The sequence below is a fragment of the Homarus americanus genome, unplaced genomic scaffold (genome assembly GCF_018991925.1).
Source record: "Homarus americanus isolate GMGI-L3 unplaced genomic scaffold, GMGI_Hamer_2.0 scaffold20504, whole genome shotgun sequence".
In the NCBI taxonomy this organism is placed as follows: Eukaryota; Metazoa; Arthropoda; class Malacostraca; order Decapoda; family Nephropidae; genus Homarus; species Homarus americanus.
The window spans coordinates 200,633-226,194 of NW_024729281.1; the positions used below are offsets into that span (position 1 = coordinate 200,633).

At 42.4% G+C, this 25,562-nt stretch overlaps 1 protein-coding gene across 17 annotated transcripts in view; it reads left to right on the plus strand.

Moving 5' to 3' along the window:
* The window catches only part of LOC121866676 (exocyst complex component 5-like), a 176,815-nt gene extending 152,159 nt beyond the window's left edge, over positions 1-24,656 (plus strand). For 9 of the 17 annotated variants that reach the window (XM_042366377.1, XM_042366374.1, XM_042366372.1 and 6 more), the window contains 4 exons: positions 1,759-1,934; positions 16,233-16,357; positions 21,829-21,963; positions 24,215-24,656. In XM_042366377.1, coding sequence (XP_042222311.1) covers positions 1,759-1,921 — 163 coding nt within the window. In that variant the 3' untranslated portion in view covers positions 1,922-1,934; positions 16,233-16,357; positions 21,829-21,963; positions 24,215-24,656. The remainder of the gene's footprint in view (positions 1-1,758; positions 1,935-16,232; positions 16,358-21,828; positions 21,964-24,214) is intronic. The other 8 variants (XR_006089001.1, XR_006088999.1, XR_006089000.1 and 5 more) reach the window with 1 other exon arrangement.
* The last annotated feature ends 906 nt before the right edge of the window (positions 24,657-25,562 follow it).

Sequence of the window (25,562 nt, forward strand, 5' to 3'; positions counted from 1 at the left end):
CACACACACACACACACACACACACACATCCCCCCACACACACACACACACACACACACACACACCACACCCACACACACACACATACACACACACACACACACACACACACACACACACACACACACACACACACGATAATAAATGTTAAGGTAAACATTAAATTGTTAGTTATTTTATTTTTATTTTATTTATTTTATTTTTTTTACGTTTTTATTTTCCAATTAGCGAGGCATTTCTTTTAGTACTTGTTTATAATGTGGCGCTAATTACCTAACCTAACCAAATACTTTCTTTTTCCACTTTAACCTCTACCTCCACCTTCCCTTGTCTTCCTCACACCTCCTCCTCCTCCTCCTCCTCCTCCTCCTCCTCCTCCTCCTCCTCTTCCTCTTCTTCTTCCCTCCTCCTCTTCTCCTTCCTCCTCCTCTTCTCCTTCCTCCTACTCTTCCTCCTCCTCCTCTTCCTCCTCCTCCTCCCTATTCCTCTTCTTCTTCCTCCTCCTCCTCTTCCTCCTCCTTCTCTTCCTCCTCCTCCTCCTCTTCTCCTCCCTCCTAACACTAGAGAGGTGCCAGTGACATATGATCATAGGCCTATACTCCCCAGCCATCGGTACATAGATCAAGAGGCCTATATTTTCTCCCTCCTTTCCCTCCCCTCCCCGTCTCTCCCTCCTTCTCCTTCCTCCGTCTCTTCTCCTTCTCTCCCTCTCCTTCTCCACCTCCCCCACGACACATTACTGTGCTAACACCACTCATTGCCTCTGATCCTTTCTTTCTTTCTTTCTTTTCTTTTCTCTCTCTCTCTCTGCTTCTCAGTAGTTAACATCGACCCACTCAAATCCTCTTTGGTCTAGTCTCCATTAATTAAATTTGGTCTTGATCACCCCCTGCACGCAAACACACTCCATGCACGCAAATGCCCTCCACGCACTCAATCTGCACGTAAATTGGCTCTGGATGTCTTCACTTTACATGCAAAACGCTTCTTCCTCTCAATCTATCTGCACGCAATCGCTCTCTCTCTCTCTCTCTCTCTCTCTCTCTCTCTCTCTCTCTCTCTTTTAACCCATATATATTTTTCTTCCTGGGATTTTATAACAAGTGATTTTGCAATTCAGATTTCCGAATTTTGAGTCGTGCAATGCAAACACGGGGGCCGGCCTTAAAGTCAACATTGCAATTTCCCGAGTTGCAAACGGGGGGAGACCACGGGAATGTTGCAACCCTCAGTGATCATTGCAAATTCGTAGAGCTGTAGTTTGTTGATACAGCCATTGAACTGCAAATAATTACAGTGGAAATTGAGGGATCGTGTGTTGTAAGTCTTTTTAGAAACGGCGATTAAATTCAGAATTCTAAATTGTTTTAGTGTAAATTTAGAATGTTTTTTTTTGTTTGTTTGTTTGTTTGGTGAGTGTGTTGCTGTTTTTGAATGGTTTATTGGAAGGTAGTCTTTAATTTGGTGTGTGTGTGTGTGTGTGTGTGTGTGTGTGTGTGTGTGTGTGTGTGTGTGTGTGTTTGTGTGTGTGTGTGTGTGTGTTTTGAATGTTAAATTATGTGTGTGTTTGTATGACTGCATGGTATGAGTGTATATGTGTGTGTGTGTTTGTATGTGGATGTATGAGCGTGCTGTATGTATGTATGTATGTATGTATGTATGTATGTATGTATGTATGTATGTATGGACTATACAAACAAACTTATTTACGTGTTATTGTTTGGAAAATCACAAGTTTAATTCCCTCTTTGGTTTCAGCAAGGGAACTCTGGTGACACTCTTCACCACTACCACCACTACCACCACTACCACCACTACCACCACTACCACCAGCACTACCACCACCACCACCAGCACCACCACTACCACCAGCACTACCACCAGCACTACACCACCAGCACCACAAATCCCTGCACCATAACCTGGACTTAAGGGTGAGTGATTTTAATTGATTTGGTAAGTTCTGGCGGAAATGTACTTGACCGGATAACTTTTTTTTTTTAACTTGGCCGGATAAATAATTTTTTGAGGATATTTACCTACCTGGCAACCGGTCATTAGTAATCTGCACAGCTTGGTTTTATTATTATTATTATTATTATTATTATTATTATTATTATTATTATTATTATTATTATTATTATTATTATTATTCTCTCTACGTTATATATTATTACAGTACGTTTGTCTCTCTGTTTTTATCCTCTTCCATAACAATACAATTCTGAGGGTCAAATTACTTTCTGCTAAAAATAATAATAATAATAAAAACAGTAATTATCTACTTATTAGTGTAGTTCCGGTGTTTGTTGTGGTAATGGGGGGGGTTGTCAAACTGTTTCGGGTTTGTTGTAACTTTATTTGCATTATTTTTTGTCACGCGGTACAAAGAAATTCACCAACCCTTTGTATTGTTTAACACACACGGTACACGGGTCTTGTAACACTTAACACACACGGTACATGGGTCTTGTAACACTTAACACACACGGTACACGGGTCTTGTAACACTTAACACACACGGTGCACGGTCTATCTAACACAACACACACGGTACACGGTCTAACACAACACACGGTACACCATTATTATTTTAACACCTTTCCGTCGTGTTAATTAAGGGAATTTGCTAATTTGCCATGTCCATGTTGAGGATTAGATTCAAAAGGCGGGTTTAATTTAGTTTTTTGCGATCACTTGAGGAATCTCCATAGCTTATTTCACCTGAAGATTTACCACCCTGTCGCTAATCTAACCCAACCTAACCTAATGCAAATGTAACCTCACCTCACCTCACCTCACCTCACCTCACCTCACCCCGTCCCCTCCAAATAGCATCAGGGGGTTTAATCCTGAGGCGAAATAAGCTCGGGGTGTCTAATCTATTCGTGCTCCATAGTGACGTTATATTCTTTAGGCGTTTATGTAGTAGCAGTAGTGTGTGTGTGTGTGTGTGTGTTTTAGTCATGCGTGTTCGTGTCAGCCATGTGTGTTGTCCAGCCATGTGTGTTGTCAAGCCATGTGTGTTGTTCAGCCATGTATGTTAGTTTTTGGTGGACGTGTAAAATTAAACCAAATATTTTTTGTTTTCAAGTTTTTATCGCTAATGATATAATGTCTGTGAAATTATTTAATGAAGCTAGTTTTTTTTTCGTGCTGTTGGGATTTTTAACTTTTTTTTTTACTTTATTCCATCAAGCATCCATGAATGTGAGATTAGTTCCGCTTGTCTTTTGTTTTCCCCTAAAGTTGGGTTCACTTTTTCTGGTGATGAAAGTACAGTAATGTCGGACACTTCTAGGTTGATCGCCATGATTCATTATAACTACCTATTATTCACTAAGTTTTATAATATTTTCTTATTATTTGTAAGTGTATAATGATTTAAGGTGTGGTGGCTTAAGTGGTTTGAATTTGTTTACCTAGCTGTGAATGGGTACCGGTAACTTCCTTTGCAGTTGAGTGTATTAAGATGTCTAGTGCAGTGTCTTTGCCGTGTACTATAAGCTAATTAATCAGTGTTTTATATCTTCTTCATTTACATAGATGTATTATTACGTGACTTTCAAAATACAATAATTTTAAGTTAGAATCCTGAATTTATCGTAAGTTCTGTGTCATAATTCTGTCATGTGGAAAAAAACTTAAGTTCTGACTCATTAAGTGTTATTGCTGTTTTTGTCGTAAGTTGAGAGTATAATAATTATTTCACGTATTATTTATTTTTGTGTCGACTCTAAGTAATTAAATGTTTTTATCGGTGAATATATTTATCACAAGTAAATTTAATATTAATTTTATAAGATTTAATGATGAGGAATAATAATTAAAAATTTGCTTGTATTTTATCGTGGTTTTAATTAAACGTATTTTCAAAGCATCTTAAAAGTTGTGTGTAAATAGTCGAAAATCGACAGTTTATTCCATGTTAAGGTACAGTCTCGTTCAAGATTCTTCGAACACTGCAAGAGACAGCAGGTAACTCAAGGCAGTCTGTTTACTATATAGCACGTAGTAAAAATTATGAATACATGTAAAAGTGATCGGTGATTGGCTACTTAATTCCCCGTTACTTAATTTAATGGTTGGGCTTTGTTGTTTTGTATTATACTATACTACGTACTATAGTAAACAGACGGCCCTGAGTTGACAACTGTCTTCAGCAGTATTCGAAGAATCTTGAACAAGACTGTAACTTGTATTATTATAGTCAAGAGTAAATGCATTTTTAAAGAAATAAATTATTAATACCGTAAGAAATTTTTCTATCGGAGGCGCTGTTAAATAATATCACAATAAATTACAGTTTAGCTGTAATATAAAACTTATATTTTTTTTACATTTTTATCTACAATTTTAATCTCACGTAATTATATTTTCATCGTAAACTGGGACCTTCAACCACCATGAAATTGTTTAATGATGCAACGAGGTTCACTTCCTTCTCTGGCCGCTGAATGCACAGTGATTCACTCACCCAGACACCCACCCACCCAGCCGCCCAATACTTCTTCATTACTCTTAGCTGGGTGGAAAACCATCTCATCCGGGTGTTTCATGCTGTTTACTGTGTTGTTTTATTGTCCATAATGTGTTGGTGTCTTCTGAGCCTGGGTTGGGTGCGTTAGTTTGTGTTCTTAACCTAACAGGTAACCTATACGTATCTAATTCTGGTAGTTCTATTATTATTATTATTATTATTATTTTTATTATTATTTTACTTCTTTGTTCGACTGAAATAACTCGCCAATTGCCCGTCCAGATCCAATGCGATTTCGGCAAAATTGTGTTGTCTTGGTAAGGAGGAAGAAAGCATCTGGTTACGGCAAGAGTTTCATTGCAGTTCCCACAGAGTTTTGACCTGGAGTAAGGGACCATATCCATTCACAGTAGAATTCTTATGCAATTTTGACACAGAATTTTTTGCGTCCATCTTTTTTTTTTAATTGTGGATACTGTTTTTAATCTTTAGTCAAGAGAGAAGTTGAGCGTTTGAACCTTTGTGGTAATGAACCCTGAGAGAATGTGTACCTACGAACCTTTGTGGTAATGAACCCTGAGAGAATGTGTACCTACGAACCTTTGTGGTAATGAACACTGAGAGAATGTGTACCTACGAACCTTTGTGGTAATGAACCCTGAGAGAATGTGTACCTACGAACCTTTGTGGTAATGAACACTGAGAGAATGTGTACCTACGAACCTTTGTGATAATGAACCCTGAGAGAATGTGTACCTACGAACCTTTGTGGTAATGAACACTGAGAGAATGTGTACCTACGAACCCTTGTGATAATGAACCCTGAGAGAATGTGTACCTACGAACCTTTGTGATAATGAACCCTGAGAGAATGTGTACCTACGAACCTTTGTGGTAATGAACACTGAGAGAATGTGTACCTACGAACCTTTGTGGTAATGAACCCTGAGAGAATGTGTACCTACGAACCTTTGTGGTAATGAACACTGAGAGAATGTGTACCTACGAACCTTTGTAATAATGAACCCTGAGAGAATGTGTACCTACGAACCTTTGTGATAATGAACCCTGAGAGAATGTGTACCTACGAACCTTTGTGATAATGAACCCTGAGAGAATGTGTACCTACGAACCTTTGTGATAATGAACCCTGAGAGAATGTGTACCTACGAACCTTTGTAATAATGAACACTGAGAGAATGTGTACCTACGAACCTTTGTGATAATGAACCCTGAGAGGAGTGTGTACCTACAGACCTTTGTAATAATGAACCTGAGAGAGATGTGTACCTACACGAACCTTTGTGATAATGAACCCTGAGAGAATGTGTACCTACGAACCTTTGTGGTAGACACTGAGAGAATGTGCCTACAGAACCTTTGTGGTAATGAACCCTGAGAGATGTGTGCCACACAGACCTTTGGTAATAGACACTGAGAGAATGTGTACCTACAGAACCTTGTAATAATGAACCCTGAGAGAGAGAGAGAGAATGTGTGCCTGCAGACCTTTGTGATAATGAACCCTGAGAGATGTGTGCCTGCAGACGCTTTGTGATAATGAACCCTGGAGAATGTGTACAAGACGCTGTGATAATGAACCCTGAGAGAATGTGTACCTACGAACCTTTGTAATAATGGACTTCCTGAAGAAGAATGTGTACCTACAGACATACTGTAATAATGAACCCTAAGAGAATGTGTACCTACGAACCTTTGTGGTAATGAACACTGAGAGAATGTGTACACAGACGCTGTGTGTGACCCTGAGAGAATGTGTACCTACGAACCTTTGTGGTAATGAACACTGAGAGAATGTGTACCTACGAACCTTTGTGGTAATGAACCCTGAGAGAATGTGTACCTACGAACCTTTGTGGTAATGAACACTGAGAGAATGTGTACCTACGAACCTTTGTAATAATGAACCCTGAGAGAATGTGTACCTACGAACCTTTGTGATAATGAACCCTGAGAGAATGTGTACCTACGAACCTTTGTGATAATGAACCCTGAGAGAATGTGTACCTACGAACCTTTGTGATAATGAACCCTGAGAGAATGTGTACCTACGAACCTTTGTAATAATGAACACTGAGAGAATGTGTACCTACGAACCTTTGTGATAATGAACCCTAAGTACAAGAGGGAAGATAATTGCTTTGTTTCAGTCAAGTGAAATCGGAATCGGAGAGGCTTGGTGAACGCGTGCCGATTGCCAAGTTTTCACGGCTGTTAAACCCTGGCAAATACAAACAAAACACAGGTATATATTACAGGTTAATTGCTGATACAGAGTAAACCCCTAGTGCCACTTGGGAGATCAGTATAAACGTGAGAAGTGGGTAAAAATGTTTCTGACTACGAGTGTGAACAAAACAGTACTGACTATCGTACACGGCTTTGAAAGTACGTATTTAGGAAGGTCTAATGAACATTTATGTAATCTGGATATAATAAAGACATTTAATATATTTTATTCCCTCGGCCTGGGTAATTACACGTCAATATTTACAGTTTATATAAACATAGTGGAATATTAAAGTATTTCTGATTGTTGAGTTGACACGGAAATAATTATAGGAAATTAACATGATTTGACAGATAGTCTTGGTGCATATCTTTAAAAGTTCCATGCTAATCTTTTATCACATTTTCGTATTCTTTTTTATTGGCATTATTTCTATTCTTGTTCGTTAATGTCTCTCCCATTCCCACATACTGAAATATTTGAGAGAGGAAGAAAGAGAGAGATAGAGGTAAAAGAAGTAGATAGAAAGAGACCAAAATAAATGAGGAAATAGAGAGAGATGAATAAATATGGAAGGATGAAAAATACAGGGAATGGGATAGATGAAGGGAAATGTGAGATAAAGAGGAAGAATGAGAGAGAGAACAAGGAAGAAAGAGTAAAGGTAGTTATAGTAGGATGAGAGAGAATGGGAGAATACAAGAGAGAGGGAGAGAACGAATGGAAGAAACATACAGACCAAAACACACACAATGAGAAAACGATGAAGCACACACACACACACACACACACACACACACACACACACACACACACACTATGGTAAGGACCGGATATAGGACTTGTATATATTCTCCTTCGCTGCCTGAGCCACTCCTTGAGTATCCTGTACGTGGGAGTCCTTGAGTATCCTATACGTGGGAGTCCTTGAGTATCCTGTACGTGGGAGTCATGAGTATCCTGTACGTGGGAGTCCTTGAGTATCCTGTACGTGGGGTCTGAGTATCCTGTCGTAAGTCATGAGTATCCTGTGCGTAAGTCCTTGATATTCTCTCTCTCTCTCGTATTGGTACAGTTAGTGTGTTAGAGAGAGAGAGAGAGAGAGAGAGAGAGAGAAGCATTTCTCTCTCCCATGACTGTGTGTGTGTGTGTGTGAAATGTGTGTGTGTGTGTGTGTGTGTGTGTGTCTGTGTGTCTGTGTGTCGTGTGTAACCATAAGAGAATCACTTACTTAAAGACACTCGCTTGGGACAGAATAACAACCATAAAATCCCCCCAACGTGGACATAAAAGGCGATTTCTTGATTAATCCTAAACATAATTAATGACAAATCCACAAGACTGGTGCCGGGAAACGAGGCAGTGAAGGTTGGTTCCGTTTGTGAATTTAAATTTCAGGTTTATAACGGTCGTAACGGTCTCGCCGGACGATGCAATATTCAAAATGAACTCTCCAGAATGGTGGCCAGTGACGTCACCACACACGCGAGGGGCAGTCTGGTCGATAAGCAAATAGCGAGTCTTAGTTTATATCATTATGACCCTGAATATATTTGTATCTGTAAACTATTTATTATTTTTATATAGTTTCTTTGATATTAATTACCTCTGTGTATTGTATCGACTTTGTTATAATCTTCGCTACATATTCTTCTGTTTGTTGTGAGTTCATCATTTTGTGGTAATTTTATAATGTATTCGGTTAGTTTTACTTGTTGATGATTTTTTTTGCCCATTTTTATCTGTTTCTTGATATTTTGGGGCCAAGATTAACTGTTTATTATTTTTTATTTAATTATTATTTTTTTACCTAAATTCACTTGTTTCAACCTCTCTCTCTCTCTCTCTCTCTCTCTCTCTCTCTCTCTCCATGGCAGGGAGAGGTGATGTACCATTTTCATTAAGCTCCCTTCCTAGTGTGGTAAGCGACCTTGGGACAGTTGAAAGTCATAGAGAACAATGAAGGGCGTGTTTCTCCTGTATCTCCCCTTTTCCTCCCTCCTCCTTGTATACCTTTCTCCCTTTATACCCTCCCTCCCTTTATGCCTCCCTCCTCCTTTATACCCTCCTTCTCCCTTTATACCCTACCTTCTCCTTTTTACCCTCCTTCTCCCTTTATACCCCCTCTCCTTGTATACTCGCTTTTAAGCCCTCCCTTCTCCTTTATACCCCTTCCTTTATACCCTCCCTTCCTTTATACCCCTCTCCCTGTATATTCCTTAATCTCCCTTCTCCCTGTATACGCCCTTTATACCCTCCCTTCTCCCTTTATACCCTCCCTTCTCCCTTTATATTCTCCCTTCCTTTCACATTTGACCAAATGGAGCTATTGTATTGTGTATCTTGTTTTCTAGCTAACTTTAATTCGACTTTCTTTCAACTTATCAATATCTCTCTCTCTCTCTCTCTCTCTCTCTCTCTCTCTCTCTCTCTCTCTCTCTCTCTCTCTCTCTCTCTTTGGAAGTAGAGGAGAACGGAACCTGTTTTTTTGGTTTTGATGTGTAAGGCTTGTAGTACAGTTTGCCTATTCTGAGTAATTCAGTCAGGTCTTGACACTGAGGGTGGTATCACTTCTCACTGTCACGCAGGACAGAGGTTCATACACAAGAAATACATCATATTCTTAACAGCTATAAATGTATAGAGGTCAGATTCATGTGGGTAATGTCACTGTTCACTGCCATGCAGGACAGAGGTTCGTACACAAGATGCATCATATTCATTGACAGTACATATCATATATGTACACACACACACACACACACACATATACATATATACATACATACATTACACATATATACACACACACCATACATACATATATACGTCGGTCAGGTTCATGTGGGTAATGTCACTGTTCACTGCCATGCAGGACAGAGTTCGTACCCAAAGAGATGCATCATGTTCATGAGAGTACATATACATATATGTACACACACACACATATATACATATACATATATACATACACATATACATGTACACATATATACACACACGCACATACATACATACACGTCGGTCAGGTTCATGTGGGTAATGTCATGTTCACTGCCACGCAGGACAGGTTCGTACACAAGAAGGAAATACATCACATTCACCAGCAGCATATATGGGTCAGTGGATCACATACATTGAGTCATATTCTAATGAAGACTAATCAGTGTGGGCTAGCAACAAATTTGGGATAAACAGAAGAATGTCCTCAAGCACACCTGATTCAATGAAGTAATTACATAGTTCAAGATACAATAGCCAGGTGGTCTGAAGTCTTTGACAGTGTCACATTCAATAATATAGTGTTCAAGTGTATACTTTAAGGTTTATCACAAAGTTTACATGCTGAGTGTTCCGGTATGGGTACAGCGTTACCTTGTTAGATGTGTCTGTATCCTAGCCTAATTCTGGCCACGACTACATCACATTGTCTGGTTCTGTCCTTATGCTGGCCATACCGGTACCTCTTGTCACAAATTTGTCATATTTACTAATGCTACAACTGCCAGGTCTCTCTGCATTTCTCAGTTCTTCTAGATCAGAGTTCATGATTCTGACTTGAATGTTTTAATTGCATCATTGGACAGGCCAAGGTCACGGTCAACATTGTCTTTCTTACACCCTCACGTTTATCTGATCTTGATATAGTTGAAAGTCAAAGAACAATGGAAGAGTTGTGTTCCTCCCTTTTCGTCTCCCTTATATTTCCCTCCCTCTGCCTTCTCTCTCCCTTTTACTCCCTTTTCTCTCCCTTTTACTTCCTTCTATCTCCCTTTTTACTCCCTTCTATCTCCCTTTTTACTTCCTTCTCTCTCGCCTTTTACTCCCTACCTCTCCCTTTTATACCTCCCCCCACCTTCATAGTCTCCCTTATCAGTTCATCTTTTTACTCCTTCATCTCCCTTATTCCATAGGGAGAAGGGAGCTATATCTCTCTCCCTTTATGGCAGCTGAAAATAAAGAGATAATATGATTCTCTTATCTCTTCCTCCCTCTCCTTCCCGCTATCTCCCTTATTCCACAGGGAAAGGAGCAGTTATCTCTCCCTGGCGTGTTGATGTAGTTGATAAGGAAAGTCAGCAGAGAGAATGAAGTTTCATTTTCAAGCTCTCCCTTTCTCCCTTTGATTCCATTCTACTTATCCCACAGGGAGATCAGGGAGCTTATATCTTCTTCAGTGGCATTTTATTCGACCTTGACACAGTTGAAAGTCGGATAGACAATGGGAGGGTATTTTTCACTCTTATTTCTCCTTATCAAGTTCCTCCTCCCTCCAAATCCTCCCTCTCTTCCTCCCTCCTCAAATCCTCCCTCTCTTCTCCCTCCTCCAAATCCTCCTTCCTCCCCTCCTCCTCCCTCCCTCCTCCTCCTCCCTCCCCCCTTATCCCGGCTAAAGGGAGCATATATCACCCTCCCTGGCTTCCTAAGATGACCTCCTGACAGCTGAACAGATGAAGCAATAGAGTATAATTCTCCCATATCCCTTCTTATTCCTGAGGGAGAAGGGAGCATATATTTATCTCCCTGTTTAGTTAGATGGCTTGACAGCTGAAAAATAAGATGAAATAATAGAAATCTCCCTAATTTCTCCCTCTCTCGCTCTCCTTCCTCTCCCTTGTTCCAGAGGGAGAAATGGAGCATATATCTCTCCCTGGCTTGTATAAAATGATGGCGTACTCCCTTTAACGTCTCCCTTATCTATTCCTTTTCTCTTCTGTCCCTCCCTCGCTCCCTCTCTCCCTTGTTCCAGAGGGAGAAAGGGACTATATCTCCTCCTGTCGTGTTAGAGGGCCTTAACACCGCTGAAAGTCGGAACGAAACAATGAAGGTGTAGTGTGTGTGTGTGTGTGTGTGTGTGTGTGTGTGTGTGTGTGTGTGTGTGTGTGTTGTGCGGTATAATAACGTCATTTGTCTCCCGCGGCCCACCACCCCCACTGCCCTTCTTCCCCTCGCTGTTTAACATAGGCGCTACAACCTCCTTTCGCCTCCTGTACGTCTGTGTGTACCACTAAACGTACATGTGTGTGGTTGTTGATGTGTATACCTTACCACTAAACGTACATGTGTGTGTGTTTGTTGATGTGTATACCTTACTAAACGTACTGTGTGTGTGTTTTTTTACACTAAACGATTGTGGTTGTTGTAAACCATAAACATGTGTGTGTTTTGTTGATGTGATACTACCACAAACGTACATGTGTGTGGTTGATGAATACTTACCCTAACGTCTGTGTGTGTATTTGTTGATGTGTATACCTTACCACTAAACGTACATGTGTGTGGTTGATGATGTGTATACCTTACCACTAAACGTACATGTGTGTGGTTGTTGACGTGTAGTCCCGACCACTAAACGTACATGTGTGTGACTATTATGTGTACACCGACCACTAAACGTACATGTATGGATATTGATATGTGTGTATATATATGTGTGGTCGTAAGTACATATGCGGATATACATAATATTCAACACAATTCAGTATACATTTAATACCAGTATATACAGCTGATATGTATTTTTAAACATACAATTAAGTATACAACAGGTGTACATACTTCATCGTGCACATTTTACGACACCTTTTAGCTAAACTATTTTGAACTGGTCACCAGGAGCCTCAAACTTGTTCTGTTCGTCTGTGTGGTGATCCCTTGTGTTGTGGATGCAGCGCTCGCCTCCAGTTTCATGGGTCATTGGTTCGACCCCCGGGCTCTCAGTTGACTCACATATTAATCACACTAACCTACACACACACACACACACATACACATACATATGAATCACACTAACCTACACACACACACACATATGAATCACACTAACCTACACACACACACACATACATATGAATCACACTAACCACACACACATACACACATATGAATCACACTAACCTACACACACACACACACACACATAGTCACACTAACCTACACACACACACATACATTGAATCACTAACCTACACACACACACACATATGAATCACACTAACCTACACACATATGGATCACTAACTTACACACACACACACATGAATCACGCTGACCTACATAATTCCCCAGTATAGCCTCATTACTGGGCTATAATACTGCTGCATGGGGCTAATTTGGGCTATTTTTCAGCTTCGTGTTAAACTGTTCCCTGATAATAGCCTAACCTATATTTTTTGCAGTTAGTTCATGAAGTTAATGGCATCCTCCTGACCACAGTTATATGCAGTTATAATAATTGAGGAAAATACTGATTATTTACTTTCTATATGATTTTATAATATACACTAATTTAGGTCAAAAACAATAATTATAACTGTTTTAAGTTTCTCGTATTTTGAACTCCCTGACACACGAACGGACGGACATTAAGGATTCATTTCCCCGTGTCTCTTTTGCCAGATGCGGAGCCAAAATTTGTACTATTATTATTCTTCTACTAAATAACTAATGTGAATCCTCGTTGGGGTATTATTCTCAACAGCTAGTGGGAAGGTGTGTTGGTGATGTGGTGTCTGAGATCGAGTATGTATGTATGTATGTATGTATGTGTATGTATGTATGTATGTATGTATGTATCTCCTTCATTACTCTGTCTCCTCTTTTTCTTTGTACAGTACTCTCTCTCTCTCTCTCTCTCTCTCTCCTTCCTCAGTGTGATTCCTCATTTAACTGTTTCTTGGTGTTTTGATTATTTTCCATTCGCAACATTTATTTTGGTAAGTTTAGAATTTTTCTTCTACAGTATATTGTATTGTATGAGATGTAAGACTTTCTAGATGTATGATTTTTTGTTATGATTTTCTTCCTAGTAAGTCTTGATCAGAGTAGAATGTACTAGAAGTCCAGCTGTTGATTACCCTGTGAACAGTGTTGTGAAGAGTTGGTCACTATTTAAGAGGGCCATAGTTCACAAGTGTGTTTCTGTTACCTGGTGGAAATCTACCTGCCTGTTATTTTCTCGTCGCTGATATCAATCGTCGGGAATTTACCAGAGACAGGCGGGACAGCCAGTTGTAATTTGACACGTGAAATATCTACTGCTTCTGTACGTATGACCTAGCCGATGGTAACCAGTAGTGGAAGCTGGGTAAGCGACGAAAGGAAGAATGTAACAGTATATATGTGGTTAGGTTAGGTTAGGTTAGGTTAGATGAGGTAATACTTAGGAATATTTACGGTCGTTCCATAAGGTACAACATGGTGTGGGATCTTAGTGTGGCCTTATGATTAGTTACAACATGGTGTAGGACCTTAGTGTGGCCTTATGATTAGTTACAACATGGTGTGGGACCTTATTGGCCTTATGATTAGTTACAACATGGTGTAGGATCTTAGTGTGGCCTTATGATTAGTTACAACATGGTGTGGGACCTTAGTGTGGCCTTATGATTAGTTACAACTGGTGTGGGACCTTAGTGTGGCCTTATGATTAGTTACAACATGGTGTGGGATCTTAGTGTGGCCTTATGGTTAGTTACAACATGGTATAGGACCTTAGTGTGGCCTTATGGTTAGTTACAACATGGTGTGGGACCTTAGTGTGGCCTTATGATTAGTTACAACATGGTATGGGACCTTAGTGTGGCCTTATGGTTAGTTACAACATGGTGTGGGATCTTAGTGTGGCCTTATGATTAGTTACAACATGGTGTGGGACCTTAATGTGGCCTTATGATTAGTTACAACATGGTGTGGGACCTTAGTGTGGCCTTATGATTAGTTACAACATGGTGTGGGAGTTTAGTGTGGCCTCCAGATCATCACCACCACCACCAGAGAGGTAGTAAGCGACTTGTCTACACCAGCCCCAGTTCTTGTCTGCCGCCCATGGGCCTGATCCTCTGCTCAGCCCTGGTTAGTGTCATGGTGAGCAAAGTTTCAGGTGTGTGGGAGACGGATATTACCATCGATACCACCGATACTACCACCGCTGATACCAACGCTGCCGATATCACCACTACCTATCACCGTCTTGGGAGAAGATAGACAATGATGTATATACTACAGGACCCTTAAATTTCACCCCTATGATGATAGATGTTACTGATGTAATGACAATACCACCGATACCACCACCGCTGATATCAACGCTGCCGATACCACCACCACCACCGATACCAACACTGCCAATATCACCACTACCACCATCCTGGGTAGAATAGTCGGTGAGGCTTTGTTATGGTGTTCCTGTCAAGGTATCATGTGTCACAGGGTTCGGTTGCTTCACCTGTCTCAAGAATAATAATTTTATACTTCAGCACCCGAGTTTTGAACACCTGGGGGGAACGTATATGTAATTCAGTCTTCATCAACAATAAACGACATGAAAATAAGTTAATCTCTCTTGCTCTTTCTGCTTCAAGGATGAGGATTTTGTAAAATTATCGTTTCGGTCATCCACTTATTTGCAAGTTGAAATTATTAAAGTTAGAATCGTTTAAAACACATCACAAACCATTGGAAACACATAATTTCAACCCAACCCAACTTAAAATTATGAAATTCTCTGGATGACTGAAACGATAATATAATACTGTTCATTTTAAAAGCACTCTCAATACCTTAATGCAAGTATATATGTTTTAATGAACAGCTGACATGTGTTCAGATAATAAAATCCACAATTCTCGCTCAGTCTCGCATAACTTCCAAGTGTCACTATTTATAGGGATACAAATTTGGATGCTTTATGGTACAACTTTTTTACATGTGGAAAGATTATACTATAGATAAATATGCATTCATAGCAATACAGTACTAGGAGGGGGGGGAGTGATAACATGTTGCCCCAGTTTTTTGTGAGGGTAGATAATGAATGGTGTTACTATAGTGTGCAGCTCTACAAGATATTTAGGTTAAGTTAAGATAAATATATCTGTGTAGTAGACTGCACGCTATAGAAGCATCTAATAAATATGTTGCTGTGTCCTTTCCTACGACCAGGTGTCAATACAAATGCTCAAAATCGCAAAAAATATGGAGTTAAAATTACATTGTAGGAGGGTATATCAATTTTGTAAAGGGGTTAAGTGTTGAATATTTCGTATCTTCAGTGTAACAGCATTTACAACCCTTATGACCTTGTGGGGGCTCGTTGGGGAACAATTATTAAGTATTTTTGTATCTATAATGATAAGAATATCTATGGAAAAAAGTGAACGAAATTGAACAACTCCTTCTGGTGGTAGTGGTATTCTCTTGCATTACCGAAATTACTGCCAAATGATCAGTATTTGCAGTGTTTTTACCCCGTTATTGCCTCCTCTTTCATGTCCTGCTCACTACCAAGTAATTTATGATCGAATGTTAGGCTACAAAGAAAAAATATAATGTTTTGGTTTTAGTAGGATCCCAAGAATGCGGTAAATATGAAGGAAATACAATATAAATGCATTTGGGTGCTAACCATCTGCTCTCCACCTTTACCTGTGATTTTTCTGAATTTATTGTAATTGTTTGAAATAGATTCGAGTTATTATTAATGTCTTATGACAATTACAGATGACACTTCAAGCTGATCATGTGAAGAATGACGACAGAGCTCTGGCCCAGGCGGATGGCGACATCTTTGAGAGAAAAACAAAACTATACATTAATTACTTCACTTAATTTACCTGATTTATGAGGTAAGAAATACGTTTTTCTTTATAGATACTTTCTGGTAATTCGGATCTTTACCCCTCACCCAATTTTCCTAATAATGATATTTATAAGATTTATTTAGTAGTTGTGAGAGGTTTAATAATAGACTTTACTCCTACAGCGTCAGATGGTGACTGGCAACCGGGCCCTGCCACAGACACTCTCACACCTCAACACATGGGAAAACATATCGTATGATGGTACTCCATTTCACAATCTCACATCCCCCCCTTTTATGCATTCATAAAAAAAACAATAATGCAAGAAAAACCAGTCAAACTAATTTTTCACTACATACACTACACCACGTAGTCAGCCAACCAGCCCCGGGGCCCGGGCCTGGCCACGCCCGACTGGGGAGGGGCCGGGGGTGCGAGCGAGGGCACTGCAGAAGGGGGGCCAAGAGGCATAGCTTGATGTACCACCGGAGTGGTAGGCACAGGCGTGGCGCCGCTTCGCAGGTGCCGTCTGTTGCGGATGGACACCCTGCCACTGCCAATCAACCTGATGGCATACTGACTGTGAGGGCGGGCTTCCACCGCTATGCCTGTCCTGTCCCAGAGCTTGGTAGCTGCAGAACACCTCCCCCCGCGACAGAAGGACCCCGTCCTGGGTTTCAGCCAAGGGCACCTCCCTCATACGAAGTGCCCGCCGCCAGTGCTGGTCCACCTTATAGTACTGTCTGGCCACGGGAACGCCGTCATGGAGCTGGCGGCCGGTGGCAAGTTGGGCGGGTGACTTGTTCACTCCCCGCAGAGGCGTGTTCAGGTACTGTAGGAGGTCCTGTTATCCCTGAGGAGCCTCTTGGCGGCCTTGACCCCAGCCTCTGCCCTGCCATTGGACTGGGGGAAGTGGGCCTACAAGAGCCGCACCTCGACCCCCCATGACTTGAGGAAATCTGTCATCTCAAGGCTGGCAAGGTTGGTACCTCCATCCGTGGAGATCTGCTCAGGTGCCCCCCACCTCGTGAAGTAACCCCTCAGACGGGCGATGATTTTTCCAGAGGTGGCCTCGTTGTGGAAGTGGGCGATCTCCAGCCAACCTGTGAGTCGGTCAGCATATGCTAGGTACGTGTGGCCCTGTAGTGGAACAAATTGGCCACCATTTGTTGAAAGGGATAGTCTGGCGCTGGGGTCAAGACCAACGACTCCGGAGGCTGGGAAGGGGCGTGGGTCTCACAAGCAGCACACCGGGACCAATGATACTGCAGGTCACCCTCCATGCCAGGCCAATAGACAGACTGCTGGGCCCACCTGAGCAGTGAGTCGAGGCCCTGGTGCCCCACGTGCAGGTTAACGGTGACCCGGTGGCGGAGGGAGTCAGGGATGACAAGGCGCACGCAGCCCTGGTCAAAGGTGTAGGTGACCAAACCCCTGACCACAGCCAACCTGTCCCTGACCGAGAATTACGGGCACAGACAGGCCACCTCCTGTGACTTGTGGGGGCGCCAGTCGCCCGCCAGCACCCTCGACACTAGAATCTGGTATACTGGGTCGTCCGCAGCCGCTTTACACACTGTGTCTTCGTCCATAGTGATGCATCCATCCTGATCCAGTGCTGCGATTGTGACTGCACACACTGCAGCGCACAGGTCCTCCTCTTGGTCCATGTCCTCCGCGTCGGGCGCCGCCCTGAGGGAGGGGAAGCGGGATAGGGTGTCAGCTGCACAGTTCCGCTTCCCTGGCAAGTACTTGACCGTGAACTGGTACTGCAGGGTCTTCTCCTTGAGGCCGAACAGGCGCGGATTCGTCACATCCGTGAGGGCTCTGTCCCCTAGCAAGCCAACTAAAGGGCGGTGATCCATCACCAGAATGAGATTCGGGCAGCCAAGGAGGAACAGCCTGGCCTTGCGCAGGCACCATACCACAACCAGGGCCTCCCCTTCCACGGACTCAGCCGTGCTCAGATGTCGGCTACCGCACAGAGCCAACCGCCACCCTCCCCTGCAGCAGAAGGGCGTCTCTGGAGAGGCACAGGCACAGTATTGTTGCAGGACGACGAAGCCGATGCCCTCCCTGCTCCAATCAGTGACAGCTGCCGTAGGCCTGGATTTGTCGTAGTACACTAAGCCGTCCCTGGCCAACTGACAGATGGTGTCCCGGGCCTGGCGAAACTTGAGCTGCAGCTGGTCGTCCCAATACACCTGCTTGCCCACTGGCGTCTTGAGGAGCTCACGGAAGGGCTCTATCACAGGTGCAGTGGCAAGGAAGGGAGCCAACTGGTTAACCAGGCCCTGCCAGGACCTGATGTCGGTGATTGATGGCTGATCAGACGTTGGGCAGTGGGCTGGTAGAGGTCCCACCCCAGGAGAAAACCCACAAACTCGGCTTCTCTCCCGCAGAACAAGAACTTTTCTGGTTTCAGTGTGATACCTGTGCGAGCGCAGGTCTCCAGAAAATCGTAGGTGTGCCAGAACGCCCCCTTCACACTGGAGTCATACAGGAGGGTGTCATCCACGCACTTGTACTTGTGGGGCACATCCTGAATGCCGTCATCAAACCTCTTGGTGTAGGCATCTGACGCTGAACAATGTCCCATGGGCGTCCTGCAGTATCAAAAACGGCCCCACGGCGTGATGAACATGGTCAGGCATCTACTCTCCTCCTCCAACTCCACCTGATGAAATCCCCAGAAGGCGTCGGCGACGGTTTTGAACGAGTGCACTGGCACCCCAGACACCATGTTGAATGGTGCAGGTGTGTGGTGCGTCTCCCTCAGACAGCTTGCATTGAGGCGTTGGAAGTCTACAGTGCGTCTGGGCTGACCGTTTTTCTTGGCCACCACGACCATCCTGGCGCACCACTCCGTAGCCTCAACAGCAGGAACTGGCTGGATGACGCCTCTCCTGATGTCCTCCTCCAACTGGGCCTTCACCTCTGCCTCCCGGTGTTTCGGAACGGGAGCAGGTGTGTGACAGGCGTAGGGGGACGTGCCGGGCGTCAGGTGGATACGGTGAAGGGGACCAGTCATGACTGGCAGTGGGGATCTGCTGGTGTTGAATGCGGTCGATGAAAAGTGCGTGAGCAGCCATGCCTCCAACCTGGCCACATTCTCCTCCAAAGGAGGCAAGGGTTCTCAACTGGCCTAGGAGGGACACGACTGCTCTCAGGTAAAGGGTTCAGAGGTAGGTCGTCGGCAGTGTGTCGCTCCCCTCCATCGTCCACAGCAGCCACAGCACGTCTATGGAGCAGGAAGTCGACAGGCACCAAGTTGAGGCACTTGCAGGCCTCCAATGACAGGTAGAGGGCCTTGGCTGTCTGCACGAAGTAGACCTCCTGGACGGTGGACCTCTCGTCCACACTGAGGCGGCAGGGGGCGGACCCCAGACACTTGAACTGTTTGTTCGCCATGTCCCTCAGGCCATTACGGGCCCGAAGTTGCCCCGGACGCAAACCGATGTCTTGGAGCAGGGATGGCCCTGCCACACACACACCATAGCACCCGTGTCAGCCACAGCCAGCACAGGGGTGACGGGAGAATTGTCCCCAGCCTGGGTCATGAACGCTTGTAACCTGGGGTGGCGGGATAGCTGGGCTGTTGCCACTGTGACAGCACCTGACACATCCACAGAAGCACTTAGGACTGACTTACTCCTACAACACCTTTTGAAATGACCAACCTTAGAGCAACTGTAACATGTGGCCCCACTTGCAGGGCAATTGCTTTTACCGGAGGCATGTGTCATGCCACAGTTCCCACAGTGCGCGCGACTGGGGTGTCCAGGGCGGGCGCCAACTACCTCAGACTTGCCCGTGACGTCATCACCAACCGCCGCTGCCTCCGTGGCTGTTCCCGCCACTGCCTGGCCAGACATATGACACAATACACCAGCATCTCTCACTGCTGCCTCAAATAACAGACATTTGTTTCTAAGCACTTCAACACTATTACAACTCGAGTAACCCTGGAAAATTTCCCTTTTCAACACTGGGTTACTCAGGCCCACCATGACTTTACGTAATAGCATGTGCTCAGAGAGATCGTTATTACGGGTGGGACATTTTAAATTCACACTCCACTGCCTCCGCGAAGCATCGTTGAAAATACCTTTTCATGGGCTCCTCTTCACCTTGTTTGCTGTTGAAAAACTCGTTCCATTTCACAGCTTGGTTTGACGATTGAAGAACCACTCCACTGATGGCGTCCAGGGCTTCCTTGGGCGAGAGCTGCTTCCACTGACCGCTGGGATATCTTTGGAGAGCAGGGACGCAGTTCAGGCGAATGTGGAGTGTGGCCACCAGTTGTGACCATCCATTCAACAGCATCCACGACTCCATGGACCGCCTCCATGTCTTAAACGCCGCTGCTGGCATTTCTGTCTCACATTTCTCTGGAGCGACCGCTCCTGAGGGCTTCATGACCAGCATAGGAGCATGACCGTGGCCGCCAGTAGCTAGAGATGCCATCTGAGCCATCAATGCACTCACGGTCTGCTGCTGGGCGTGCCTGGTGTTCCCCGCCGGTGTAGAGATGCCCTGGCGTCGAGAATTGTGGACGTGTAGGGGCCATGTTGGCTTTATCGTCAGGGCTGTTATGACGTGTCAGGCCCCGGCATCCTACTCACTGCGCCATGTGAGAGGTTTGAATAAGAGACTAGGTTCTTTGCAGACTTTACTCTTACAGCGTCAGATGGTGACTGGCAACCGGGCGCTGCCACACAAGCTCACATTTCAACACATGGGAAAACATATCGTATGATGGTACTCCATTTCACAATCTCACAGTAATTATTTAATACAGGTTTACAATTGGTTACTCAAGTATATAAACTGCAGGTATACAGTTCATCATGAATTTAGACAATGTAGGTATACTGTGTAAGTAAGCTGGGGTGGTAGGCAGTCCACAACTTACAAACGGGATCCCAATATATTCATCACAAAAATCTGTAACTTATATCCCATTTGTTATATTGTTTAACATAACTTTATTTTACAATATTTACAGCAGTGTATTTGTTTTATATAGGATGTTATTGTTATGCTGTATGGGCCGGGCTGTGCTTTAACCACAGCTAAACTATGGATTAAGCACTGTTCCAACTTATGAACAGGGTCCAGGAACATAACTTGTTCATAAATGCAGGGACTGCTTGTTTTGTTATTTTTGTGAGTTATATTGTACAGTAGTTATTTGTTTGGCTCACATTGGAAGTGAAATATACAATATTTGTTTATTTATTTACAGTATACAATATTTATTTATTATTTTTTTGACACTAGCTGCTTGTGGGAGCGCTTTACTAATTTCCATATTGATTTGTATCGTTCAGACTCATAGGTTTAGAATTTTATGATGTTAAAGTTTCTTTTTATAAATATTTATTGATAACGTTTGTTAAAAGCTGGTGCTTTATTCAGGTTTCTTTATTTGTAATATATTTTGTTTTTTGTCACAGCTACCATGACTTACTTTCTGTATACAGTATTTTAACACAACAATATAATCGTTTCAGTTATGGGTCAGAGTCAGCTGATACAAGTTAGAAACATCATTGGAGACAGCTCTGATAGAATTATTGTGTCCTAAGGATACCACCCCAGCGAGAAGGAAGAGACATCGGCCAGGGTCACTACTTCAAGTATGGGAGGTACTGTATTTTTAAAACAATATTTCATAACTATTGTGAACTTTATATCAAAGTATTTACCTAATGGTCCTTTCACGATTCTGAATGTGTCTATGAAGTCTACCTTATTGTGTCGAGTAATTTTGTAAAGGAAGTTGAAAGTTTTAAAGGGAGATAAGAGATTATTATGTTGTTTCTGAGTGATGCTGTGTTGTTAACCATATCCATTTAGTGTTGATATTGATGAAATAATAAAGGAAATCTTGACTGGTTACAAAGTGGGAATAAGACTGGAATGGATAAGTAAAGGTAGAATATAAAGGTAGTGATGAGTGTTGTAGTATCTTGGGTTATTTAATGGGAGAATGAAGAGTCACATGGTCTGTCTGGCTGGCTGTTTATTCTCTGTTCTTGGTTACAACGTGCCTAACACATTTCGTAAGAAGTAACATAATATATACATTCAATAAAGGCATCATATAAACATACATATATATAACAAGTGTGAATAATGGAAAAGTAATACTGTATTGGGGAAAAATTAAAAAAAGGCTAGGTACAGGACCGTCCTGATATGACATGTGTCTTTACATTTACTTATATCCTCTTCACCACTGATCAGCTCGTTAGCCGCTTGGGCGATCTGTTATGTCTCTGTTACTCACTGTTGACAAGTACTTGGCATGCAACAGCTCCTGATTGTACCTGAACCTGCTCCAGTGTTGGTCAAGTCTGGTCTTGAAAGAGCTCGCACTTGGTGCCATCACAACACTTTCTGGCATATTGTTCCAAGAGTTCACAACTCTCTCCAAAAAAGTTTGCCCTCACAGTTTTCTGGACTTTTGGGCTTCTTCAGTCTTGAGCTGTGACCCCTTGAACCTTGAGGTTGTTAGTTTGTGCTTAGGTTAAGGGTTGCCTGCAGTTTCTTTTTACAGGGGAATAGCCCACCTGGACACAGGTGGCCTAGGGTACGAAAAAATAAGAACAGAAAGAAAATAAAAAAAAGAAAGGGAAAAGGTTATATTAATCTACACCAAAAAGATCCTCCCCGACTTACGACCTACTCGACTTATGACCACCCGCACTTACGACCTGCCTCAGTCGTACCAAAATTTGGTCAAATTTTTATTTTCGAGTCCCAAAGTCAGTACAGTACAGTGACCCCTCGGTTAACGAACTCAATCCGTTCCAGAAGGTCGTTCGTTAACCGAAACCATTGTTTCAATGGGTTTTTGGGTAATTGGTTCCAGCTCACCGAAAATTTCCTAAATTCAACAAAAATGGTAGAAAAGTTCACTTACTTTGAGGTGTGTATGTAGAAGGCTCCTGGATGATGATGATGGGAATTACAATGGGGGTGGAGGAGAAGGAAGAAGAGAAGGCATTGGGGTGGAAGAGAAGTCACCCCATGGCACCATTTCACCCATAAAATTTTAATTCTCTTGGTGTATTTCAAGATTATTTTCTTTAAATCAACACTGTACTGCATTATATATTGTCAATATGTAAAATATATTTCAAAATGACCAATAATTTGCTTGGAAACACAGAAAAAAGCGTTTAGTTGAAGAGAGTCTCAAGCAAGATGTTACCTCCAGTGAAAACAGAGAGACTAACGCCTGTTTGCTGTGTTAAGAGGCTGGATGCTGCGCTTTAAACTAGTCACTTTACCTTCAATTATGTTCAATAATTGTTAAAATGACTAAAAAATTGAATATTAAACTTTTAAAATTATTGAATAGTATAAACTTCTTGATATTTACTAAAATAGTTAGGAATTTAAGCCCTAGAACCGATTAATGTATTGGCGGACTGATACTAAAGCTGGTTGCCCGGCCAGTGCAAGCGAAAACATTTTGAGGTCGGTTCGTAAGAAATTCGTTAACCGAGGCGTTCGTTAAACGAGGGGTCACTGTACACAGACAAAATTTTCATCTGTAATTCACTTTAAAATGGCTGGCAAGCTTAAAAGTAAGTGTTTTGTGGTGCTGAGAAGAAAATGAGACCCCCCATTTTAGATTTTCTATGTATTATTTAAGCATTTTCGACTTACGACCTGGATGTCGGTCCCTAACCCCGTCGTAAGTCGGGGAGCAGCTGTATTAATTTTTTTACATTATCAACAGAGACTTAGTAGGGACCCCTAATGTCAGTCAAGAACATCCTACTTCTACTACAACAGTTGCTCAACAAAATATAACAATAGACAATACATATCATCAAAAACTACAATCGGCAAACAAAATTTTTTAATTATCCACGCTTCTTTCAGACATGGCTTTGATATCACTACTACTGTTGGTCTTGAGCGCGGTGACAACGGCCGTATCCCCAGCAGACGTCATCAAACCCGGAGCTTTAGTTGCCTCACTAGGCTAAGTACTGGTAGTTCAAGACTTTGTAACTGTCAAGTATGAGCTCCATGACTTAATGCACATGCCAGTGCATCTGAGGTCAATAGCTGTCCACATTGAAACAGCTATGCAAACTCTGCAAGATCTCCAACAACAAACTACAATCTCTACAACACTCCGTCAGACCATCTCTCTTCAGAACGACCGTCTGAAGAGTCTACTCAAGACAGTAACGCCTGTATTATTAAACAACATCTTCCCCTTGAAGAGGGTCATCGTGTTTCAACCTGAGTTTTAAACTAAATGAGTCCTGAGGGACACTGCAGTACAGTACTTAACAGGGTGGTGTGGCGGTAAAATTAACTAATTCCAATAAAATTAATTTATAATATTGGAATTAGTTAATATATACATTATATATTATGTCACTTCTTACCAAAGTTAGAATGTGTTTAGACCTGTGTCATCGTGAATGTGTTAGGCACGTGGTACACACCAATATTGAATAAACGCCCTGAATAAGACTGAGCATGTGGCTTCTCATTCTCCCATTAAACCATGTAAGATACTACAGCCGGGTTGTGTTGCGTTTCTGTAACAGAGTGTTTGTTATTCGGGCCTTCATTGTTGAGCGGCAGAAATTGGACAGTGATTACATAAGATCATCAAGACCGTCTTAGTGATGTGAAAGTGTAAGGCGATTGCTGCCATTCCTCCTTATCGCCCCCCTGCCGCCGTTAATCGCCCATAAGGCAATTGCTGCCACTCCTTCTTATCGCCCCCCTGCCGCCGTTAATCGCCCATAAGGCAATTGCTGCCACTCCTTCTTAGTTAAAACCCCCCACCTCCCCAACACACACATACATACACAAAAAAACTAATGGTTATTGGTAGTTTGGTAGAATAACTGATTCACTCATTATATCTGTAGTATTTCTTTAAGTGAGTAACGAGCTAAAACTATTGTCAGTGTTAATAAGTAGAGTTTACGTCAGTCATTTATTTTTAGTTATATTTGGTTAGGTTAAGGGAGGTGAACTCGGCTGAGTATAGTTCATATTAAACTTAATTCCATTCGATTTTGTTGTAACTGAAAATAACATATGAGTTCTGGCATTCTTTGTTAGGGTAAAAAATTATCGTTCGAATCTTAAGTATCGTTACAGAGAAGGCGGACTAAATCAAGTAAAAATTATACTAAGACACCATTATTATTTGTTATTATGAAAAAAACCGGTAAAGTCTTTGAGAATTTACACTCCTATA